General features: G+C 44.3%; 1 protein-coding gene across 2 annotated transcripts; it reads left to right on the top strand.

Moving 5' to 3' along the window:
• Window positions 1-8659: 8659 nt before the first annotated feature.
• gata2a (GATA binding protein 2a) lies at window positions 8660-20563 on the top strand. Of its 2 annotated transcripts, none has more exons than XM_061688610.1 (6): window positions 8660-8730; window positions 12960-13365; window positions 14053-14625; window positions 16951-17096; window positions 18698-18823; window positions 19450-20563. In XM_061688610.1, exons 2-6 carry the CDS (start codon window positions 13137-13139, stop codon window positions 19747-19749), a joined length of 1374 nt encoding a protein of 457 aa, XP_061544594.1. In that variant the 5' UTR covers window positions 8660-8730; window positions 12960-13136; the 3' UTR covers window positions 19750-20563. The 2 variants fall into 2 exon arrangements, with proteins under 2 accessions (XP_061544594.1, XP_061544593.1); XM_061688609.1 differs by lacking the exon at window positions 8660-8730 and adding an exon at window positions 12737-12815.
• Window positions 20564-20896: the final 333 nt, after the last annotated feature.

Raw genomic sequence — 20896 nt, 5'->3', positions numbered from 1 at the left:
TCAAATCCCGACCACGCCTGTGTGGAGTTTGCATGTTCTCCCCTGTGCCTGCGTGGGCTTTCTCGGGGCACTACGCTTTCCTCCCACATCCCCAAAACATGCATGGTAGGTTGATTGAAGAAGCTAAATTTCCCTTAGGTGTGAATGTGTGTGTGCAAATGGTTGTTTGTGCCCTGTGATTGGCTGGTGAACAGTTCAGGGTATACCCCGCCTCTCGCCCGAATATAGCTGGGATAGGCTCCAGCACGCCCGTGACCCTTGTGAGTATAAGGTGGTACAGAAAATGGATGGATGGATGTATTGAAATGACATATTTTTTAAAACCCATCCATCCATCCATTGTCAACACCGCTTATCCTGGTCAGGGTCGCAGGGCGCTGGAGCCTATCCCAGCTGACTTCGGGCGAAAGGCGGACTACACCCTGAACCGGTCGGCAGTCAGTCGCAGGGCACATATAGACACGGACAACCATTCGCACTCACATTCACACCGTCACTGAGTGGGAACTGATCCCACGCTGCCCGCACCAAAGTCAGGCGAGTGCACCACTGCACCATCAGTGACTTTTTTTTTTAAAAAACATATTGTTTATTTGATTTAAAAATATTTTCATCTTTATTCAGTTATTAAATGTCACCTAACTTTTACTCAGTGTGGCCCCCTTTCTTTCAGTCTTTCTAACATTTTACCTAAAGCCTGGTATCGATGCTGATTCAGAAGTACAGATAAGTAGATATCAAGCGCTTGCACATTAAAGCCTTCAAACTCCAGAGAAGCCCTCCACTTTAATGTCACAGTGACGCTTGCAGCATGACTCCCTGCTCGACTGCAGCCTGGAGGCTTATGTCACCTGACAGTATTGACGGTGAGGCTTTTTGCTTCTCCGCTTAGCTTCGTCTTGATGATTTTAGGCCTTTCAGCCTTTTTTTCTCTTCCAGCCATGTCCTCTGGTCCAGGATGTGATTACTGGTCGCAGAAGAAGTGCGGTTTATCTGTTGGCGTCAGTCGAGCAAAATACTGTTTAAACCGGAATTCATGTACAGCTCTGTATCCTGATGTGGCGTACGTGTGTTTGAGGTGGATGAGGGGGTTAGTGCAAGGTGTGGGACTACTTGGCCCATGTGGTTGAGCTATAAGGTACCCACAGGCATGAAACTGATTATTATCTTCCTTTCCTGAACCGGAGTAATGATGCAGTGTGTGCTCTTTCTTTATCTGATAGATATAATGAATATGCAAAAATAAAAGCAACTATGGAGTCAAACTATGTTGCAGCTAAAAGGGTAATCCACAAGGTTTTGGCCGTGGTGACGTGGTGGTGATTGATTACACGCGGGGCTCACCTGCAGCTACTTCCTTCTTAATCTCTCTCGCGCTGAGAAGATGGCCACGTACACACCTAGATGCACAAAGAAAGCGAGCGGCAGAAGTCACCAGTCAGGGAACAATATCCTGCTCAGAAGACCCTTCACGGCACACGCTCATAAATCACTGAGACAGAGCCACCATCCTCACTGTCACCGTGTTATTATGTGCACACACACTTGCTATGACATGCACTCATTCAATCCTTCTCGCCCCTGCATAAAAGGATGTCAACGAAAAGGGGAAATGTGAATCTGAACCTAAAACCTTCCCCCTCCAGCACACCTAGGCCATGTTGAGTATGCCTGGCTCTGCTTAAAACGAAGCCCTTTCCTCACAGCAGTGCCTCTGTGAGCCGCCATTCCTCAGTGACAGGCTGCTGGGATGAGAGGTTAGCATTGGCTCCGTGGCAGGTGGCAGGTGTGATCCGCCCGCGTGCGGACACGTGGCGGCGAGCGCGGGGGGAGGACAATGAGGGCGTCTGTGGCCCTCGTTGCAGCTGCAGGAGGGAAGCGGCCCGGAGCGGGGCTGACAGACACCTCTGACAGACACAAGGAAGCAGTGCAGAGATGGAGATGGGACTTTCAAGCTGAGGATTGAGCCTTCGGGTGTGGAGAGACGCATTCTTGTCTTGCGTGGAGGAGGTGGGGAAGGAGGCGAGCAAGACAAGCATCAAAAGCCTGCTACCATTTTGCTCCCAAATGCGGATGTTTACACACTTTTACTGTGATCTTGGCCTATCAGCGCGCACGCCGATGTCAACCTCCTTCTCGGTGTGGATTTGTATCGACGAGACAGTAATCCTCTTCCCTTGTCGCCCTTGTTTGCAACTCCCACTAAGACCCACTGATCTCTGCCACATGGCGCTCCATCAAAGCAGCGATGGTCATGCCTCTCAGGGCAAGTTTGGCCGAAAAAACAAGGCTGCGCGGCTCATAGAAGTCCCTTGGTGCAGAGGATAAGCGGCAGATGAAGCTCTACTTTAGATGTTGTATCATCTTGGATCGCGTGACAGTCGCAGAGCCTGTCAGGCTGCTCTCTGATCAGAAGCACACACACAAACACACACATTTCCTACTTTCTCTATCGGACCTGAGTATAGTGACAGGGGCACTTCCCATTAGCTGTGAGAGTGGCCCTCTCCTTCCCAGGGCAGCCAATTTCCCCTACTCCACAGCTGATAGGAAACTTTGATTGTCTACCAGGCTCACCAGAGACAAAGAGATTTTTCCTCTCGCAATCCACATATCTCGCTATCACATCTCCGCTTCGAATCTCGCCTTCTCCTATAAATCCCTTCCTCTTGATTTTTCTCGCATGAAGCAACATTCGCTCGTCTGTGTCTGCGGCCTGCGGATCGGGAGTCCATCAAACTGACACTAACTGCTTTGATGGGCCGGGAGTTTCATTTCATGTGGCCACATCTGCATCCTGTGACTCAACCTACCTCTATGTGTGTTATTAAAACTCCAGTTGTGCCAAAGGCCTTAAAAGTTGCACAAAAACTCAGTGGTAGAACCATGATTTGATATATCACGCAAGTCCTTACAAGTGGGGTAGCCTCCATTGAAACCCTGGATATTTGTGAATTCACCTATTTGTGGAGTTTTGTTCTCAGGCCAAAGCAATAAAAGTATTTGTCACGAGAAAACTGTCAAACCTTTAGTACACAAGAGACAGGACAAGCACTTTGAGAATAATGAGAGATACAATTTGATAAAAACTTGCATGCAAAAACACAGTTCAAATAAAATGAGGGTGGCTGCTGCTGAGAAGGTTCTCACAATTCCTCCAAACCTTGATTCAATATAAACACATGACCAGGCAGTTTCTTCTGCCTTATGCAACTGGTACACCCCTTAACGCAGACATCTTGCTGTCTCACAGCAAATTTTGAATCGCACCAAAACCTGTGGCCACTTATGAAAACAGTTGCAGAACCCTGCACACTGGGCAAGAGTTTAGTCGGGTTTGGCCACGTCGCTCAGTGTGTGGCAGGCTTAAGAAAGCCAGGACAGTCCAGTTGCGATCGATTCGGTGCCCGAAGCATGAAAACCAAGATTCCACTGTACAGGGCTTTGGCCAGAGGACAACATCGAAAAGCTACGTTTTTCAGTGAATAATGGAGGATAAGTTACCGAAACGTTTGTGAATAGGTGAATTCACAAGTAGCAAATTGTGACTATGCGGGGGGAACACAATAGAAAATGGTGGGTCAGTGGTGATAAAGAATGTTAAATATGACTTAAAACGTTGACGGTACAGTTAATAAATGTGGTCATTATAGTAATAGTTTGACCCTGGAACAAATTATTCCATCCATTTATCCATCCATTTTCTATAGCTCTTGTCCTTATTAGGGTCCCAGGTGTGGTGGAGCCTATTCCAGCTGACCTTGGGTGAGAGGCCAAGTACACCCTGACTGTTTCCCAGCCAATTGTAGGGCACATAAAGACAAACAACCATTCACTCTCAGACCTACTGGCAATTTGCAGTCTTCCAAAAACATGCATGTTTTTGGGAATGTTGGCGGGAACTGGTGGACGCACAACTGGTCGTCAAACGTGAATACCTAGGACAACTGGTCCTCAGAATGTGATCATCTGGTAATCACAATAAATGTAACGACCAACTGTTTGTTTTTAAACAAAATTTAGCAGCATATTTTTTAAAACAAATGTAGCAAGTTTATTTATTTATGTATTTTTCCATCCATCTGTTTTCCGTACCGCTTACTAGGGTCGCGTGCGTGCCGGGAGCCTATCCCAGCTATCTTTGGGCGTACACCCTGAACTGGATTACCCATATAGAACACGAACATAAGCACAGGGAGAACGTGGACAGCACAAGAAGGCAGAGGTCGGATTCCCAAACCTCAGACGTGCTCAGCACTTGTTCATCATGCTGCCGCCATTATTTTTCATGGGTAGAATTAGGCCTGAAATGTGAAAATATCAGAAGTGGACCAGTTTAGCACTGTTTTATTACCATACTCATTGTTGCACTCATACTCTGTGATTTGCAGATTACTATTGGCCACTTACATGCCTGACGACTCTCTGCATCATTTGCACAGTCTGGTATATGCGATATACTTCCGCATTCATCAAAACGGGTCTAAGCACTTCCTCCCGGTTTGGGCGAATGGTGAAGGGGGGCCATGACAAAGCAACCGTCGGCACTTTAAACGTCTACAATGTCTTTTTTTTTTTTTTTAACACAAGATGTCACCACAGATCCACCAAAGGTTACAATATTGGATTTTTAGCCTTCGTTAGTGTATATATATGTATATATATATATATATATATATATATATATACATATATCATATTTGTATAAATAAATGATATACGCGTACAGTATTTTAAGTTTTGTCTGTAGAAACCAGCCATAAAGAAAAACTAAATTTCAAAAAGAATCATGTCATCAAACCGTAGTCACGTTCATTCACGTAGCATACACGGGAAGTCCGCTATCCCGTTTTCTGGGTTTGTTCACGTGATGTTCTGCATCAGCAGTGGACTGTCATTGTATCAGTATTACAAAATAAAAAATACTGGTACACTTACATTGCTCAATGACTTTCCGTACTTGTGATTTTATGTCCGAGTTGTATGTTTTGTGATAGGGGCTTTTTGTTGTAGTACTAGAGACAAATTCCTACTGTGTTTATTCAACATACTTGGCCAATAAAGATGATTCTTGATTCTTTGCAGAGCACTTCTCAATTCTACTACCGTGCAGACTCACCACAAAGCGTGTAAAAGGTTGGTGGGTTGAGCTATTGAGTGACCTGAAAACGCAAAAGGGCCATCAGACTGCGAGCGAGGCGTCTAAACATGTGGCGAGCGCCAACAGGAAACATCTCGCTCCCTCTCTCACCGCCCCAACGCTGACCCTCCATGAGAGCACACTTCCTGTCAGGGCTCCTTTAACTTCCTGTACAGCCACCGGGAATCCCAGCTGGAACATTCCAGCTGTGTAATAGCCTCACTCCCCTTTTCTGGGGCTCGCTCCATTGTTACAAGTCCTAAATGGCTCAATCCTTCATGCACATCCATGCATAAAGTGCACTGGAATCAATCTCACACATGGCTGGCTGCTCCTCAGGGGTGTCGTTGCGTGCTCTCCACACCAGGTGTCGCTACATAACAGCCCATTTACTCGTGCAGGGTTTTGCGGCCTTGGGCTGCGATACCAGTGGGCTCGTGTCTTTTGCGCTGTCAACTTTCGAGTACGCGGACACAAACAGCACTTTCAGACTAATTTAATCAAATCAAATGGCACATGGAGTGTTTATGAATGCGGGTTCGCGCTGGGGACGTGCGGGGAGAAGGGGGCAAAAAAAAAAAAACAGGTTTGGTGACTTTGCGTCTGACCTTTTCGGAAAAGCTAATCCCGCGCTATAATAGACTCCAGGGCCGGTATGGAAAACTGCTGCACCGTTATCTCGGTTGTCTAGGAGACCATCAGAGCACCACCGGGGCTGCCACGGTATTAAAAGGTGTGCGCGCGTGTGTGTGCGTGCGTGCGTGTGTGTGTGCGCGCGTGTGTGTGTGTGCGTGTTTTGAAGATATCTGCAACCTATAAAAAGTGCATTTCATCTAATAGTCTACTATAAACGCACAGTGGTTTGGCTCGCAGGCAACATGTTATACAAATTTGAAGGCGCTGTCGTAGGGAAAGGTCATATTGAAGGAGTGAATGGGAGTGTCCTCCACACAGCTCATTGAACGCCTGACATCAATTAAAGGATTTGGTATAGCAGACAGCGTATGATGACACACGGAATGGAAAATGGATCAACTGACCAAAGTAAATATTTTTGAGGCAATCGCTTCCATAAATAGCAAAATTTTGCTTGTGCAATAATGATTCGAATATAGCTCATAAATCTCATTTTGAAAGCATTGTTGTGCCTCCAAACTATAACGCACAGTGAAAAGGTGAACCGAAATTCAAAAACCGAGATGGGACTAATCAGAAAGATAGGCATCATATCACCGTGATGTTTAATATTCACTGTAGCTTGTATTGATATGTTAAGTGTGTGCGCACAGATGACCCGGCCAATAAACGCCAAAATGCAGTTTATATTGGCTGCACAGCTCGCATCCGTGTAAATATTTCTCATTCTCTGCGCCTATCTGTCTCTATCGACCTACACGATCTCCCCCTGCGCACAAATGATGCATTAGATGCATTCAATGTATTTGTTGTGCAAGTTTGAAAAGGCGGCGATAATCTGGGAGCGAGAGATAAGGAACACCAATTTATTCAGCGGCACTTTGGACCCCCGCTTCCAGCCTCGGTCGGTGCTGACACCCCCAGTAGTTTGCTGATAACGATTAGGCCATTTATTATCTTCACAGGGAACAAAGATTGCGTGGTGCCCATGAAATATTACCCGTGGTAATAATCAGAAGGGGAAGAAGGAGAAGAAGTGCACTGGCATCTGACGCAGTGCATATAGCCTCGTCTGTATATTAGTATCACCTCAGGAGGAAAGAAGCGCACACATACAGAATTATTATTATTAGTAGTAGTACTACTGGTAGCAGTTATAGAAGTACTAAAAATAGTAATTTGCTGTATATATGTATATGAAATACACATAATCATATAAAATCATATACAGTACGTGTATATGATTTAATGTGTGGAACAATGTTTTTCTATACATATAGAGTGCATATATGTGCACTCTATATGTTATGTCAAAGACATATATGCAGTAACCGTAACTGTTATATTGCATACTTGGAGCAATATTACCATTTAAATTTTTTTTATTTTTTTTTAAATATGCAAGCATCTGGTGGTGGAGTGCAGCATTTCAAAAGTCAAACTTTTGCAAAACAACTTTTGGTTGAAATTTCAGCTTTAAAAAAAAAGTGTATTTCATTCTCTAGATGTGTACGTTTACTGTATAATTATGCTTTTAAAGACTCGCTCTCCTGGCCCCAATGGCGCCACTGTTGCTTAGCAGTCTGAGCTGTCATTGGTCTGGTGAATTTAAAGCCAGAAACAAAAGCATTTAATTCAATCGAAACTCGCATTTCTTTGTATTCCATTTTGCGACTGAGCCGTTGAGCTTTTCTTTCTCCTGTTTTGTGAGCGCGTGCACTGTGGGGAGCACAGGCCCGGCTCGCGGGGCTGCTGGCCCCTCTTTTTGCACCTGCCCTGAACCAGCGACGCGCACGAGCGCAGGTCGCGTGCAGGAGATTTGAGGGGCTTTGCATGTTTTACAAAAGTTGCGAGATGCTCTGGGATATAAAGCACACATGCGCAGACAAGGAGGGAGGGACAACTGTTTTTCTTCTTAAACAAGGCGGTCGGATCTTTGGACAAAAATGTCAATAACTAACTGCCTTTTATTTTTTTCTTTACAAAAAAAAAGGGAGAGAGAGAGAGAACCCGCACCAAACAGAATTTGTTTTGTTCATTTTTCAATTAAGATTTAATGGTTTGTCAAGTCACGGTTCAAGTGTTTGTTTTGACACAAAAAGAATTACTTTGAGATACAGTAAAATTACATTTTTACTCTGTTTATTGTACATGGCGACAAAAATGTGAGAAATATAGCAACTGGAGTTCAGTGTTTCCTCCAACTTTTATTGAATTAAACGACATATTGTACCTGGGGGGGGGGGGGGGGGGGGGGGGGGATATGTCACTGCACACCACCAAAGAAAAATGTCCCAAAAATTGGATACACAGTTCACTACTACTATAATTAAAGAGCGCTTAATTCTTCTGCCTGTCACCATACGTCCATGGCATAAATTGCTGAACAAAGATAAGGTATTTGTAGTGAGTAAAAAAAAAAAAATTCGTTTAGTTACTTTATTTAATTTTGCAGAATGTATGACACAACTCTTGTCGGTGGGGAGGGTACCCCTTTCAATGGCATTCATTTGCTTCCTTTTCTGAATTTTTCATTTAAAATTTGTTTTTTTTTTGCAAGTGCGTACAGTTGATATGCTGACGTGCCTTCATGAAAGGTTGAGGACGTGTGGATGTTCCCTGAAATCCAGCCGGCCCGTCGCGGACACCGGAAGCCCGAATGCTGCTGCTTGACGCGCCTTAACGCGCTATACGGGCCTCTCGTATGGATGCGCAAGTTCCTGCTCCTATTCGCAGCCAGCCTTGCACACAGGCGCGCCACACTGAACTGAGCGCACAGAATCACACGCGCGCATGCAGAAACATAGCTTCGTCGCGACCCGCTCGACGCAAAGCTGCAATGACACCATTTCTTCCAGTGCATCGTTTACAAAGGGGGACCCAAATGTCTCTTAGGTTTGTTTGTTTTTGATGACATTTAACGGAGAGCGAGAGAGAGAAGCCTGAAGCAGTGGGTGAGTGTGTTGATCTGTCAGTCTGTCTATCTATTCTTGACCATTTCGGCGTTTATTAAGTCCTTCATTTTAAGACAAAATTCGACGATAGAGCATTCCCCATGTTTCGTATTGTGTATTATTTCTAGAGCATTTGGATGAAATGTTTAGGACTTTTTAAAAATATTATACCGTTTATATTAATTCTCCACCTACTCGTCTCAATATTTTGGATGTGCTGCTTTGGATGTTTTTTTGCTGATTTTATGATGCTACTCTCTCTCTCTCTCTCTCTCTTTCTATCTATCTACCTATCAGGGGTTAAAATTGCTATCAGGTGGCATTTCTGTTTTATGAAGCCCTTCAATTTATGATAAAATATAATGCAACTATATAACATATATTTTTGTATTATTTATTCTATGTAGAGCATTTGTGGATTCAATGTTTAGTTTTGTGACAACAATTCATCTGAAATTGTATTTGTTATTACAATTGACAACCAACAAACACATACAATATTGTACCTTAAATATACAGTAATGTATATGATTTGTGGATCATATTATAGACTGCATTTTGTCGTAAGATATCTAAAATATTTTCCTGAATTAAAAAAACAAAAAAACTCCCACCATAAATCTTGTATTAGTGTATGCATATGTTGCCTTGGGCTTTGCTTAAACAAAAAATAGTTATCATGAAAGGGATGACTGTATCATCATCCAAATATTAGTGACGACAAAACTTCCAATTGTCACGCTCCGTATTGCATAATAATGAGTGGTGTAGCCATCTTTCATGAGCAGAACGTGAGGCTGCAGGCAAAATAACACTATGTTGTCACTCTCCCTTTTCTTACTTTCTGCATGCTTGTAGAATGCCACTGCTTGTGCATGAAACGAAAGGAAAAAGTTAACCTTGCCAAATGGCAGGAGGCTTGGGCTGCAAAGTTCATTGCATTCTGAAATAGTGTGATGGCGAGCTGACGGGTCTCTCGTAGCACCACCCGGGCCTCGCTCAGTGCAGATAGATGCGCTTGTGACTGGGTGCTGGTGGCTCCAAAGCCCCTGGGTGCCCTGGCTCCATCTAATTAGGCGTGAGTAAAGGGGACAATAATGCTTCAGCTGCTTTGTGTCATTCTCTCTCTCGCTCTCTCTGCTTATCTTCACAAGCCCCACATGGCTCTTCACCCCCCCCAAAGCAAAACACATACAAAGAGTGCACACGTTTGAACAGTCACACACCTCCACTCTGGATAATGATGGATGACTGTGGCCAATGGGAGCAAACAGGTAGATAAAGGCAATCCCATTTAATAATAATACCAGTGTGGATGGGAATGATAATCTTGTTGTTCATTAGTGGCTGCAGTGATACAGTTGTTACACACACTTCCAAGCCATTGCATAAGGGATAGTGCATGTCTGCCCCTTCTCTTCATATAGGATAGCATCCCTATGTGAAACAATGCTGCTGTGTCCTTGACAAAGACACTCACCCCCCCCAACCCCCTCACAATCACTTCACCCTCACTCGTCTTTTGTTCCAGTGCAGATACAAATGGGATTAATGAAGGTAGAAATGACAGAGGGCTAAATCCCGCTGAGTAATCCATTTGGCAAACATGCCAACGACAATGGGAATGCAGCAGCATGTCTGACACTCCCTCCCTCTAAGGCCTCACGCAAGACTGGAGAGTGCAGCCCTTTTTTCCTGCATCATAATTCACTCATTTAGAAGTGGGAGTATATTTAAACGCATGAACCAAGGAGCTCCCACTCCACCTGTCAGTGTGGCGTGGTCCGGTGGAATGTGAGTTATTCAGGTGGTCACTATACTGCACTAATTTGTTGGTTTTAGGGGTTGACAAGCTCTTAGGGTTGAGCTCATCAACTCCCTGCCTCTGGCAACATGCCAGTAATTTAAGGTCTGTGTGCTGACTGACACACACACACACGCACACACACACACACACACACACAGTGATTGTTGGCCGTTAGAAGGGGAGATAGAAGGGGTCTTTTACCTGAAGAATTTGTCAAGGTATCATAAGCACCCCACACCCCCACCCCACGTGATCACATGACGTCAAAACCCGGCGTCAGCGTGGCGGCGGGCCATTCTCGGCCTCCTTGTACCCTCCAAATTATTCCTTGTCAATCAAATGCCTCCATATTCACGCAACAAAAAGGCCAGTTTTTAAGACGTGTGTGTTGGGGAGTAACTCATTACATGTAATGGGATTATGTAATTTGATTACAAAATGTATGTAGTGGTCATCTGTTACATTACTGGGAGAAAATGTGTAATTAAATTACAGTTGCTTTTGGAAATTTCCATGATTACAATTTTAGGTACATTTGAAAAATAGCTGCAAAAGCTCAGATTTGTTTTCATGTCACTTGCTTCCTTCGAAAGCCGACGCTTGTGACTGGCTCTCTCTGTTCATGTGCCAATTTTCGCAGTCTCAAACATGATATAGTTTTTCAAATTAACATCGACGCGCCACCTTGTGATGCAATCTATTGGGTTGTCTGACATTTTGAAAAGGTGAGACTCATAGTTACACTTTTTGAACACATCATGGGACATTTACTTTTGAACAGTTCCATTTTTATAATTTTGGACTTTTGTATGGAACATTCACTTCTGTGGATTGTCATATGAAGCGATATTGTCTAAATTGTGCAAATTTGTCTTTAGGTCAACATGCTATGGTATAGTGGTTTTCCACATGCTGTACACATATGCATATTTATTTTCATTTGATCATGTTTTGTTATCATCTAATTAATCGTGTAAAAACAAAATATGTGCTTAATTCCTAAATAATGATTTATGATTGTAATCCCCTTTTTTATAGGGGAAACACCCAAGGGTTTTGTTGCCACATTCATTAAACATTGAGAAAAGTTATCTAAATGTAATCAAATGTAATTAGTTATATTACTGTGCGAAAGTAATGGAAATAGTTACACAATTAAATTTTCAACAGGGTAACTTGTAATTGTTACCAACTACATTTCCAAAGTAATCTTCCCAACACATTGCATTTCATACTCATGTGGCAAAATATGTATTTTTACAAGGCCTTGTTGACGAATGTGACTAATCATGATATTATTTGGAAGCAAGCAAACGCAGGCAGCACTTTTTGTGTGCGTGTGTGTTTGGGGCACTGTGAATGGGGGCCCTTATGAAGATACTTCGAGGATCAGCATATAGGTGATCGAGGCCTTGCGCCCATCCCTGATGCCAGCAGCAGAGAAAAGGTCGACATTCGTATGCAAACAGTGTTTGATAGCCCAGTCCCCGAGACAAAAACCCCTCTGTTTTCACAAGTGGAATGCTCTGCTACTAATTAAAGACAATTAGACGCTGGGAACAATGGGCCAGAATGCGGGGTCGTAAATCGACTTCTCCTCTTGTTGGTTTTAGAGGTGCTAAAAACGTTGTGTATTTACATAACAGCAGCATACGAAAGCAACACTCACAATTATCGCCTTCTTTGTATGGCTCATACAGCAGTTGAAATGATTTCTTTCTGCAAGTGGGTGCGACATTCTATAAAGATTCTACAAGGTATATAGAGTCCAATTTGCATGGAATTTCATTTTCTAAATAAGCATATTAGGAGGATCAGCTGGATATGAATGTGCGTCTTAAAGCGCGGAGAAAAAAAACGATTATCGGCGGCCGATCGCGTCTTCCGTTGTGAAGCTTGTTGAGAGACTGCAGATATTACGCCGCTGATTGAGAAGTCTTTCAGTTCAATTGGCACCCAGTAAGAAAGAAAGAAAGAAAGAAAGAAAGAAAGAAAGAAAGAAAGAAAGAAAGAAAGAAAGAAAGAAAGAAAGAAAGAAAGAAAGAAAGAAAGAAAAAGAAAGGCAAGAGAGGAGCCTGGATGCTGCGAGCCAATTGCGGCGGCGCGGCTAGGGATTGGCCTGCAGCTCCAAGCCCCGCCCCCCGCGCGGCTTGATAGGGGAATTTACTGGCGCCAGCCGCACAAGTCCGCGCCACATCTCATTAACGATCCCGAGCGGTGCGCGGATCAGGAGGCTGACACGTCCAAGCCGCAGTCAGCTGATCGAAAACGGCAACAGGTAGCAGGACACGAGAGATATTTGGCATTTGCTTTTCGTACCAGAAAAACAGCCACTCCCTTTCTTTCTTTATTTCATCTTCTTTCATTAGCCAAAATTATTTTTTGCGCTTTGTTTTTAAATAGCGTTATTTATCCTTTCTAGGTAATAACTACGAGCTGGGGGGAAAAAAGAAGACGGTATTGTCTGAGGATTCTTTTTTTTTTTTTTTTTTTTTTCCTGAATAAAGTCGATCGAGACTTTTAGAGCGCACTGGGACCTTTTTTTTTTTTTTATTTATATTTTTTTTTAATCAAGAGGATTAAACTTCCATTGGAGGACATGGAGGTCGCAGCGGCAGATCAGTCCCGATGGATGGCGCACCACCACGCCGTGCTCAACGGCCAGCACCCGGACTCGCACCATCACGGTCTCAGCCACAACTACATGGAGCCCATGGCGCCTTTGTTGCCCCAAGACGAAGTAGACATGTTTCTGAACCACTTGGACTCTCAGGGGAACCCCTACTACACCAATTCTCGGGCCAGGGTCACCTACAGCCAAGCGCACGGTAAGACGCGCAGCTTTTTAAATAGGGGGTGCCTGGAGGAATATGGAGGAATAAATAAATTAAGAAATGATAATATTTTTTTTCAAAAGATGCTTAGAAGGGTTGGATTTTTTTTCCTTTCCAATTTGAAGGGGGAAAAAATGGCCAATAATAATTCACGAAGTGTGCAAGCATTCCGGCCCCAAAGTCCTCGGTGACGTTTGTGTGTATATTGAGCAACATACAAGGAATTTTTATGACAGCAGGAGGAAAGGGAAGTGTGTCATTTAACCCCTCTGTGCTGGGGCAGGCATTTGTGAGGGGAGAGAGAGAGACACACTTCCCGGATATAAAATAAAACTGCAAAATGAATAATAGCAATCGTTAGTCCGAGAGCTGCGGGCGATGTAAAGATACTGGGCCGAAGGGTTGACACGTTTTTCTTTGTGTGTATGTGTGTGCTTCTAATGCGCATTTTTGTTTTAATCCATAGAATATTCGTCTTCTGTATGTCACGGATAATTTAGCAACGGCAGAAATATTCGATTTTTGCATGATTATTTTGAGGAGGGGAAAACATAAATGTTGACTTTGGCTGATTGTGATAATTCAGCAGGTATTTTCAGAATTTATGTGGATGCATTTCGTTAAAAACAACAACAACAACAACAACAACAACAAATATGAGTAAGCTGTCTGCAATTTCAGCTCGCCTCGCCGGGAATCAGGTCTGCCGACCACACCTCATCCACAGCCCCGGTATCCCCTGGCTGGATCCCGGAAAGGCAGCCCTGTCCGCCGCCCACCACCATAACGCATGGGCGGTGAGTCACTTCAGCAAACCCGGCCTGCACCCAACCAGCTCCGGCTACCCCTGCAGCAGCAACACCGGCACGGCCCCGGTGTCCTCGCTCACTCCGGCGACCCACTCCAGCCCGCACCTCTACAGTTTCCCCCCTACCCCGCCCAAAGACGTGTCTCCGGACCCCGGGCCCACGTCGCCCACCTCCACGTCGACCAGGATGGACGAGAAGGAGTCCCTCAAGTACCAAGTGCAGCTGACGGACGGAATGAAGATGGAGAGCTGCAGCCCTCTGCGCGGCGGCCTGGCGTCGATGAACGGCCAGGGCCCGGCCACGCACCACCCCATCCCCACGTACCCGGCCTACCCTCTGCACACGCACCACGAGTACAGCGGCAGTCTCTTTCACCCCGGCAGCCTGCTGGGCTCGTCGTCCGGCTTCACGCCAAAGTGCAAAAGCAAAGCCCGGTCGACCTCAGGTGAGTCTCTTCATCACATCGCACCGCACCCATTTTCGAGTCACATCAAATTCGGTTTCATAACCTGAAAAAAAAAAGAAAAGAAAGAAAAGAACACTCAGTTCGAGTTCAATACGGTTAAAATTGTAAAAAAAAAATGTCATTTCCTAAAGTGAAAATAAAAATCGAGAAATGTATATTTCAGTGTCACACACCTTCCCTTGTTAAAAAAAAAAAAAAAAAAAAGTGTAGTCCAAAGTCCAAAACAACCTTGTGCAATTTAAAAAAGTAGGAGAATATTTTGGGGTGTAAATGTCTTACGTAATTATAATTAAATATGTACACACGAGACATATTATGGAGTATTTATGAATAAATAAAGTTGGCACCAAGTAGTAGAAAAAAAATAACGGGCAAATGACATGTTGTCCCTTACGGACACAAAGGCAAAAATGGAGATTTTCAAGAAATGAAAGAAGAAATTCAATTAAAATATTACCCCCCAAAAATAATATATATATTATATATATATATATATATCAACATGATTTCAAGCATTGAGATGTTCATTTAATGCAATAACCCACATTTCCGTCAATTGCCCATTAGGAGGAAGACCATGTTGCTACAACATATCATGGAACAAAATGCATGCACGGTCTGCTACGTGACATCGGAGCAGATATGCGGTGGTCGTGCCGTGGGCTTGTTTTCGTTTAAACGTGCCCTTCATTGCACTTAAAAAACGAAGGAGTCACGACGCCCTGGCTCCTGCCATATCCTGTATACCCCCGAGTGAACAAATCACGACCCCCACCCACCACCCCCGCCTCCCCGCATGCTAACAAAGAACAGGCGACAGAGCCCCGCTGTTTGTGTTCTTAAGCACGGCCTTGGCGCACAAAAAGTGGAGGCGAGCAAGACCACAGCACCAGCAGCGTTATCGCCTTTGCATCAGCTCTGTGTATTACACAGTTATGACGAGAACACTTTTAAAAAAAAAAAAATTATTTTTTTTACTAAAATGTTTCAAAATTTTGTAACGAGTAGCACATTTCATCTGCTCACATTATATAGTATTTTTCATTTCTTATTAGCTAAAAGAATACACAAGAAATGCTCCAAGTGCAGTGAAAAAGTCAATTGCCCGTGATTAAAATGTGGTAAACTGATGTAATTTCCCTGACTTTTTAGTTTAACACATTTTAATCACGTGCAACTGCAAATTAAGTACTTTTATTTTTTTTTTACCCAGTGTGTGTAATCATGTAACCTGTCATCATTTACTAAAAAGAAAAAGAAAGAAATTAATTTCCACCTAGGCGTTGCTGCCACTCAGATCATCTGACTGCGTTTGTAGGTCAAAAATGTTGTTGTAAATGTGTTGTAACATTTTAATAGAAGCTAGCCCATAATCAGGAACATATCAGCTGTGGCATTAATAGGCGCTTATCTGTTCAAGTGGATGTGCAGCTCCGGTAAATTTTGATTGACTGGTGCACAAAATGCCACACTGACATTTCAGCTGTCGACACATATACCTTAGAGTGGCTTCCTGTTGAATTAGCCTCAACCCCTCCTCTTCCCTTGCCTTTTCACAGCTTTCATCTTCCCATTTTTAATTTCAACACTAAACGCTGCATAAGACATCAGTACTTGCTGATGAATATTTAAAGCTGTAATGACCTCTCTTTAACGTGGTCGCCGGACTTGCGAAACGCTCGAGGAAAAGACGAGGGAGGCATAAAAGAACCGAGGCGCATTTCAAAAGGAACAGGGTTTTCGCTCAGGTCAGATTCCATTGTGGAGCGAAAGGGTGGGGCATTGGGTGTCGCTGGTATTATATCAGTAATAATGAGGCGATACTCCAGGGATAGTGGGATACTTGAATTAGAGGAACAGTTGAGCAACAGGCCGTTTGAAGTATGTGAGAAGAGACAAAAGGGGAAAAGCGTGTTTAGCTTCAGGTTTAGGTGAAAGACAGGACTGCCTACCATCAGCTCTCAACAGACCATAAGTGTGAACACGTTGACCACGATTTCTTATCTGGGGGGGTCCCTTCTGCTGATAAAGTCCTAATTTGATGCTATGCCACATTTCTTCTTGTTGGTGACACCTCTGGATGTGTCCTTTCTGGCCTCCCCAAGCTGGTTCTGTTTAGATAGCGGTCCACGACTAAGTTAAAGACACACACATATGCACTCTGAAATGAACATGTCACGAGACATCGGCTGAGCTCTGGGTCACCCAGCCCAGCTGCAGTAAACAGCCGCCAAAGTGTCGTTGACCAATCGAAACGTTTAATTATATAAAATTTCTTCTTGTCCCCTCTTGAATTATACGCAGAGGGCCGTGAATGTGTGAACTGCGGTGCCACCTCCACTCCTCTGTGGCGGCGGGATGGTACCGGCCACTACCTGTGCAACGCCTGCGGACTGTACCACAAGATGAACGGCCAGAACCGACCGCTCATCAAGCCCAAACGTAGACTGGTGAGTCCCGCTCGTACATCTGAAGGAATCCAAATATGAGCAAAAAGCAGATGCTGTCAACACAATTCCAGGAAAGTTATATTTTCCCTATCATCTTCCTGGAATTGTTTGTTGCTCTCACCCCCTGACGATCTACCTACATGGCCTGTTACAATAGTGCTACTATTGCCATTGTTCCTGCTATCATTATTGCTGGTACTTCTGATACTGTTACTGATAGCAATGCCCATGTTGCTTTTGTTGACACCACGTCGGAGTAAATGACAGCACACGCATGGTGCAGAGACCGTTGCGGCGCCATTACGCAGTTATGGCAAATTTATATTCGCTCAAATGAATATAAAAAAATACTGGTTTGAAAAGGTAACTGGAAAAACTCATAATACACAAATAATAAGTAATTAGTAACAAAGACTCGGTTATGTGCTGTATGTCTAAAGGAATGGAAATATTTATATTGGAAATTATCGTTTCAATTATGAATGAAACAAAAATAAAAAAAACTGGGCTGCTAATTTTTCATCCATCGGGCTAATTATGATGTAGGCTGAGGCCAGCGTTGTTAAAATTAGCGATACGTTGTTTCCATTAGACTTCCCGCACACACACTGTGGAGTTTGTGATGAAAAATTCCTTGACCGCAGAGGTAGTCTTCCGAGGCAAAAAGTCCAGTCCATTTTCCATCGGGCCGGCCTTTGCGGTTGCAGCTTTTGCGTTTCCAACTCAAGTGTTTGTCAGAGCCGCGTTCAAAGGGGCATCCAGTTGTTTCCTATCCGGATATCTGCCCGGCCCAGATAAGGAAGTCAGGCTCCCGGCTGTTTCCGCCTTCACCCAGCACGCTGCATTCTCTCTGGCCAGACTGACATATACTGTAAAGAGATTATCACAACACTAGAGGAGCCGCTTATGCGCTCCGAAGAGATGGACCGAGAGGGGTGGGGATTGGAAAATACACGGATTTATGTTCCCCTCGTGTTTATCATTCTCTATGTGCACAACTGGGATGCATAGCTTTTTTAAAAAAAAATAACTTCATTGTATTATTTTGCATAAAAAATGAATAGGAATGCGACTGGTTGGTACATCAACAGAAACACTTACACCTGGATTGAATTTAAAGAGAGAAAAAAAGTATGCTGCTCACACAGCCCCCGCAGCGTTCTCGCATGTAAAGTTAATGTTTCTCATTATGTGTGTAGAATTGATCTGCAATGGACACAGCACGCCACTGTTGGGCGGGGCCACGGACTTTACCTGGCTTGGTTTCCACCATTCCCTGCTTTATAAGATGCTAACAATATTTTCATTCATTACAGTGCAAAACCTTTTTTACTGCGCAAATTCCCCAAAATGGTTATCCTTGTTGAAAGGATAATCTATTATTTAGTTTGGGTTATTCGGCTTGAAATAAAAGTTGCAAAAATGAATGCTGCATTTACTTAAAAGAAAACCTGAGAAGTTTGTCACAATGTTTACATTTCATTAGACGGACTGCTTTTTGTTTTGTTAGCCAGTAAGGTTTTCATGAGTGATCAACCGGTGTGTTCAGTGTGTTGCATCCTCAATTGATGATTGACAGCATTTTCCGGCACTTCCCGCAGTCTGCTGCTCGACGTGCAGGCACCTGCTGCGCAAACTGCCAGACCACCACCACCACCCTGTGGAGGCGCAATGGCAATGGAGACCCAGTGTGCAACGCCTGCGGACTTTACTTTAAACTGCACAACGTAAGTAGCCCCCCCGAAAATCCACACCGTGCGTGGTTAGAGGGGGGGGGGGGGGGGGGGGGGGGGGGTTCCGACGGTCGTTAACTGGTCAAGTGGGTGGACAGCTTGTATCGATTTAGGAGCAGAGAAAGTGTGAGTGTGAAGCAAAGCCAGCTCGCCCTTTCGAGCGGAACCCACTGGCCGTCCTCCTTTTTATATTATTAATCCATCGTTGTTTCAATGGGGGGCGTCACTCCCCTGAGAGGCTGTGGGGTGGGATCGTCATTCAGTGTAACGGCGTCGGTTACACTGATGAGGATTTGTCTGAGGCTGGTCCTTTCAGATCCAGCCAGGCCCTCATCCTCATGTATTCAAATTGACCAAGACGACTGTTTGCTTTTGAATTAAACAAAAGCCAAACACTCCCCCGACTCACCTTATAATGCAACTATAGTTTATGCAAAACAGCTGCTCATTATTTATAGTATACCGGTTTGAATTAGGCATTTGAGATGGAAACGCAGCTTTAAAAAAATGCACGTGTGTGTGTGTGTGTGTGCGCGGGGGGCACAATTAAAATGTAGTATTCATGATGTCAGTGCAGCTTTTGTCCGAGGCGTGTCAAGCTAATGTGCTGCTCCTCACAGGTCAACAGACCGCTGACAATGAAGAAAGAAGGCATCCAGACGCGAAACCGCAAGATGTCGAGCAAGTCCAAGAGGAACAAGCGACCGAGCGACGGCTTCGAAGAGCTGACCAAGTGCATGCAGGACAAGGCCTCTCCCTTTGGCGCTGCCCCCGGTCTCACAAGCCACATGACCCACATGGGTCACTTACCCCCCTTCAGCCACCCGGGACACATGCTGCCGACTCCCACGCCCATTCACCCTTCATTCGGCCCCCACCACCACACCAACCGCTCGCCGGTTTGGGCAGAGCCCCACTGAACTTTTCTTCCTGTCTGAGCCACCATGTTGCCATTATCATTAAAGGCCCACCCTCCCTCACAATAAGCCGGAAGCTCAGCAGACTTGTCGCGTCATGTACAGCGCTTGTAGCCGAGCAGCGCTCAGTTGGACTTAATAACTGCACGGCAAGTCCAGTGGGACCCCACGGATGGAAAAATACAGGGAGCGGGACTTTGGCGGACTCTGTGAGGAGCTTTGCGTGTTCTCTGCGACTAAGGATTGCAGGAATGGAGAGAGAATGGCGATGCTTGTCATTCTTTCCGCTTAGTCAAGTCGCTCTGGTACCCACCTCTCCTCAAGCCTCACGAGAGGTCTTATAAAGTTGTCTCTTCACCTCATTTCCTTATATTCTGACACATGTGCACCCTCCCTAGCCCTTCATGTGCGTCGGCGCTGGAAATGAAGACGTGGCTGGACACAAGCAGCGACACAAACCCGTGCTCTCTTCACATGCTGGATTGTGCACCAACACAATAGTCACCCATTTTTAAGAATGGCCTTTTATGGAAAAAAAAGACACAGTAAATAGAGTGTTTATAAATGCTTAATTGCTATTATGGTTGTTATATTTGATGTTATAATTATTGCTACAATAATTTATTTTCACTCTTTAAGCTTTTGTCAAAAACATATGGAAAATGTTCTGAGTCGTATTTCATGGTTATGACGCGACAGAAAACACTGACTTATAGATGAAAATTCCCCGAGCTGTACGTTTTTATCATTTTTCCATCTCACAAAAAGTGACGAAAATAAAGTTTATTACTTAAACGGTATGTCACTGCTACTTAAATTTGGTCTGTTTCTCTTTCTTAACCTGCCTTTTCACCACATGACTCTACTCGCTAAAACTTGTACATTTTTACACCTCTGAACCTTGGTGGAGGTGATTCCAAAAGATTCGTGGTTAGGAGTAAGACAAGTGGAAGTGGAAAGATGCTGGCGTAGCAGAAAGGTTGGTGTTAAAGTTGTTTTATATACCGAAATAAACAACGAAGAGGGGTCGATTATTAAAATCACAAGGGATGCCCAGTGTATCAAGGGAAGCTCTGTGATCCCTAAAGCGTGGAAATGGGTTGGTCAGGCTCCTCCTCGATCTGTGATGACGCGTTGTTAAGAGAAGGCT

The sequence above is a fragment of the Phycodurus eques genome, chromosome 10 (assembly GCF_024500275.1).
Source record: "Phycodurus eques isolate BA_2022a chromosome 10, UOR_Pequ_1.1, whole genome shotgun sequence".
Taxonomy (NCBI): domain Eukaryota; kingdom Metazoa; phylum Chordata; class Actinopteri; order Syngnathiformes; family Syngnathidae; genus Phycodurus; species Phycodurus eques.
This window is presented reverse-complemented; position numbering and strand designations above follow the sequence as displayed.

Bases quoted from the DNA above. Each gene is read 5' to 3' on its own strand.
- gata2a (XM_061688610.1), top strand. From the start codon at position 13,137: ATGGAGGTCGCAGCGGCAGATCAGTCCCGATGGATGGCGCACCACCAC. The intron at 14,626-16,950 runs GTGAGTCTCTTC...AATTATACGCAG, and splicing joins CAAAGCCCGGTCGACCTCAG to AGGGCCGTGAATGTGTGAAC. The intron at 18,824-19,449 runs GTAAGTAGCCCC...TGCTCCTCACAG, and splicing joins TTTACTTTAAACTGCACAAC to GTCAACAGACCGCTGACAAT.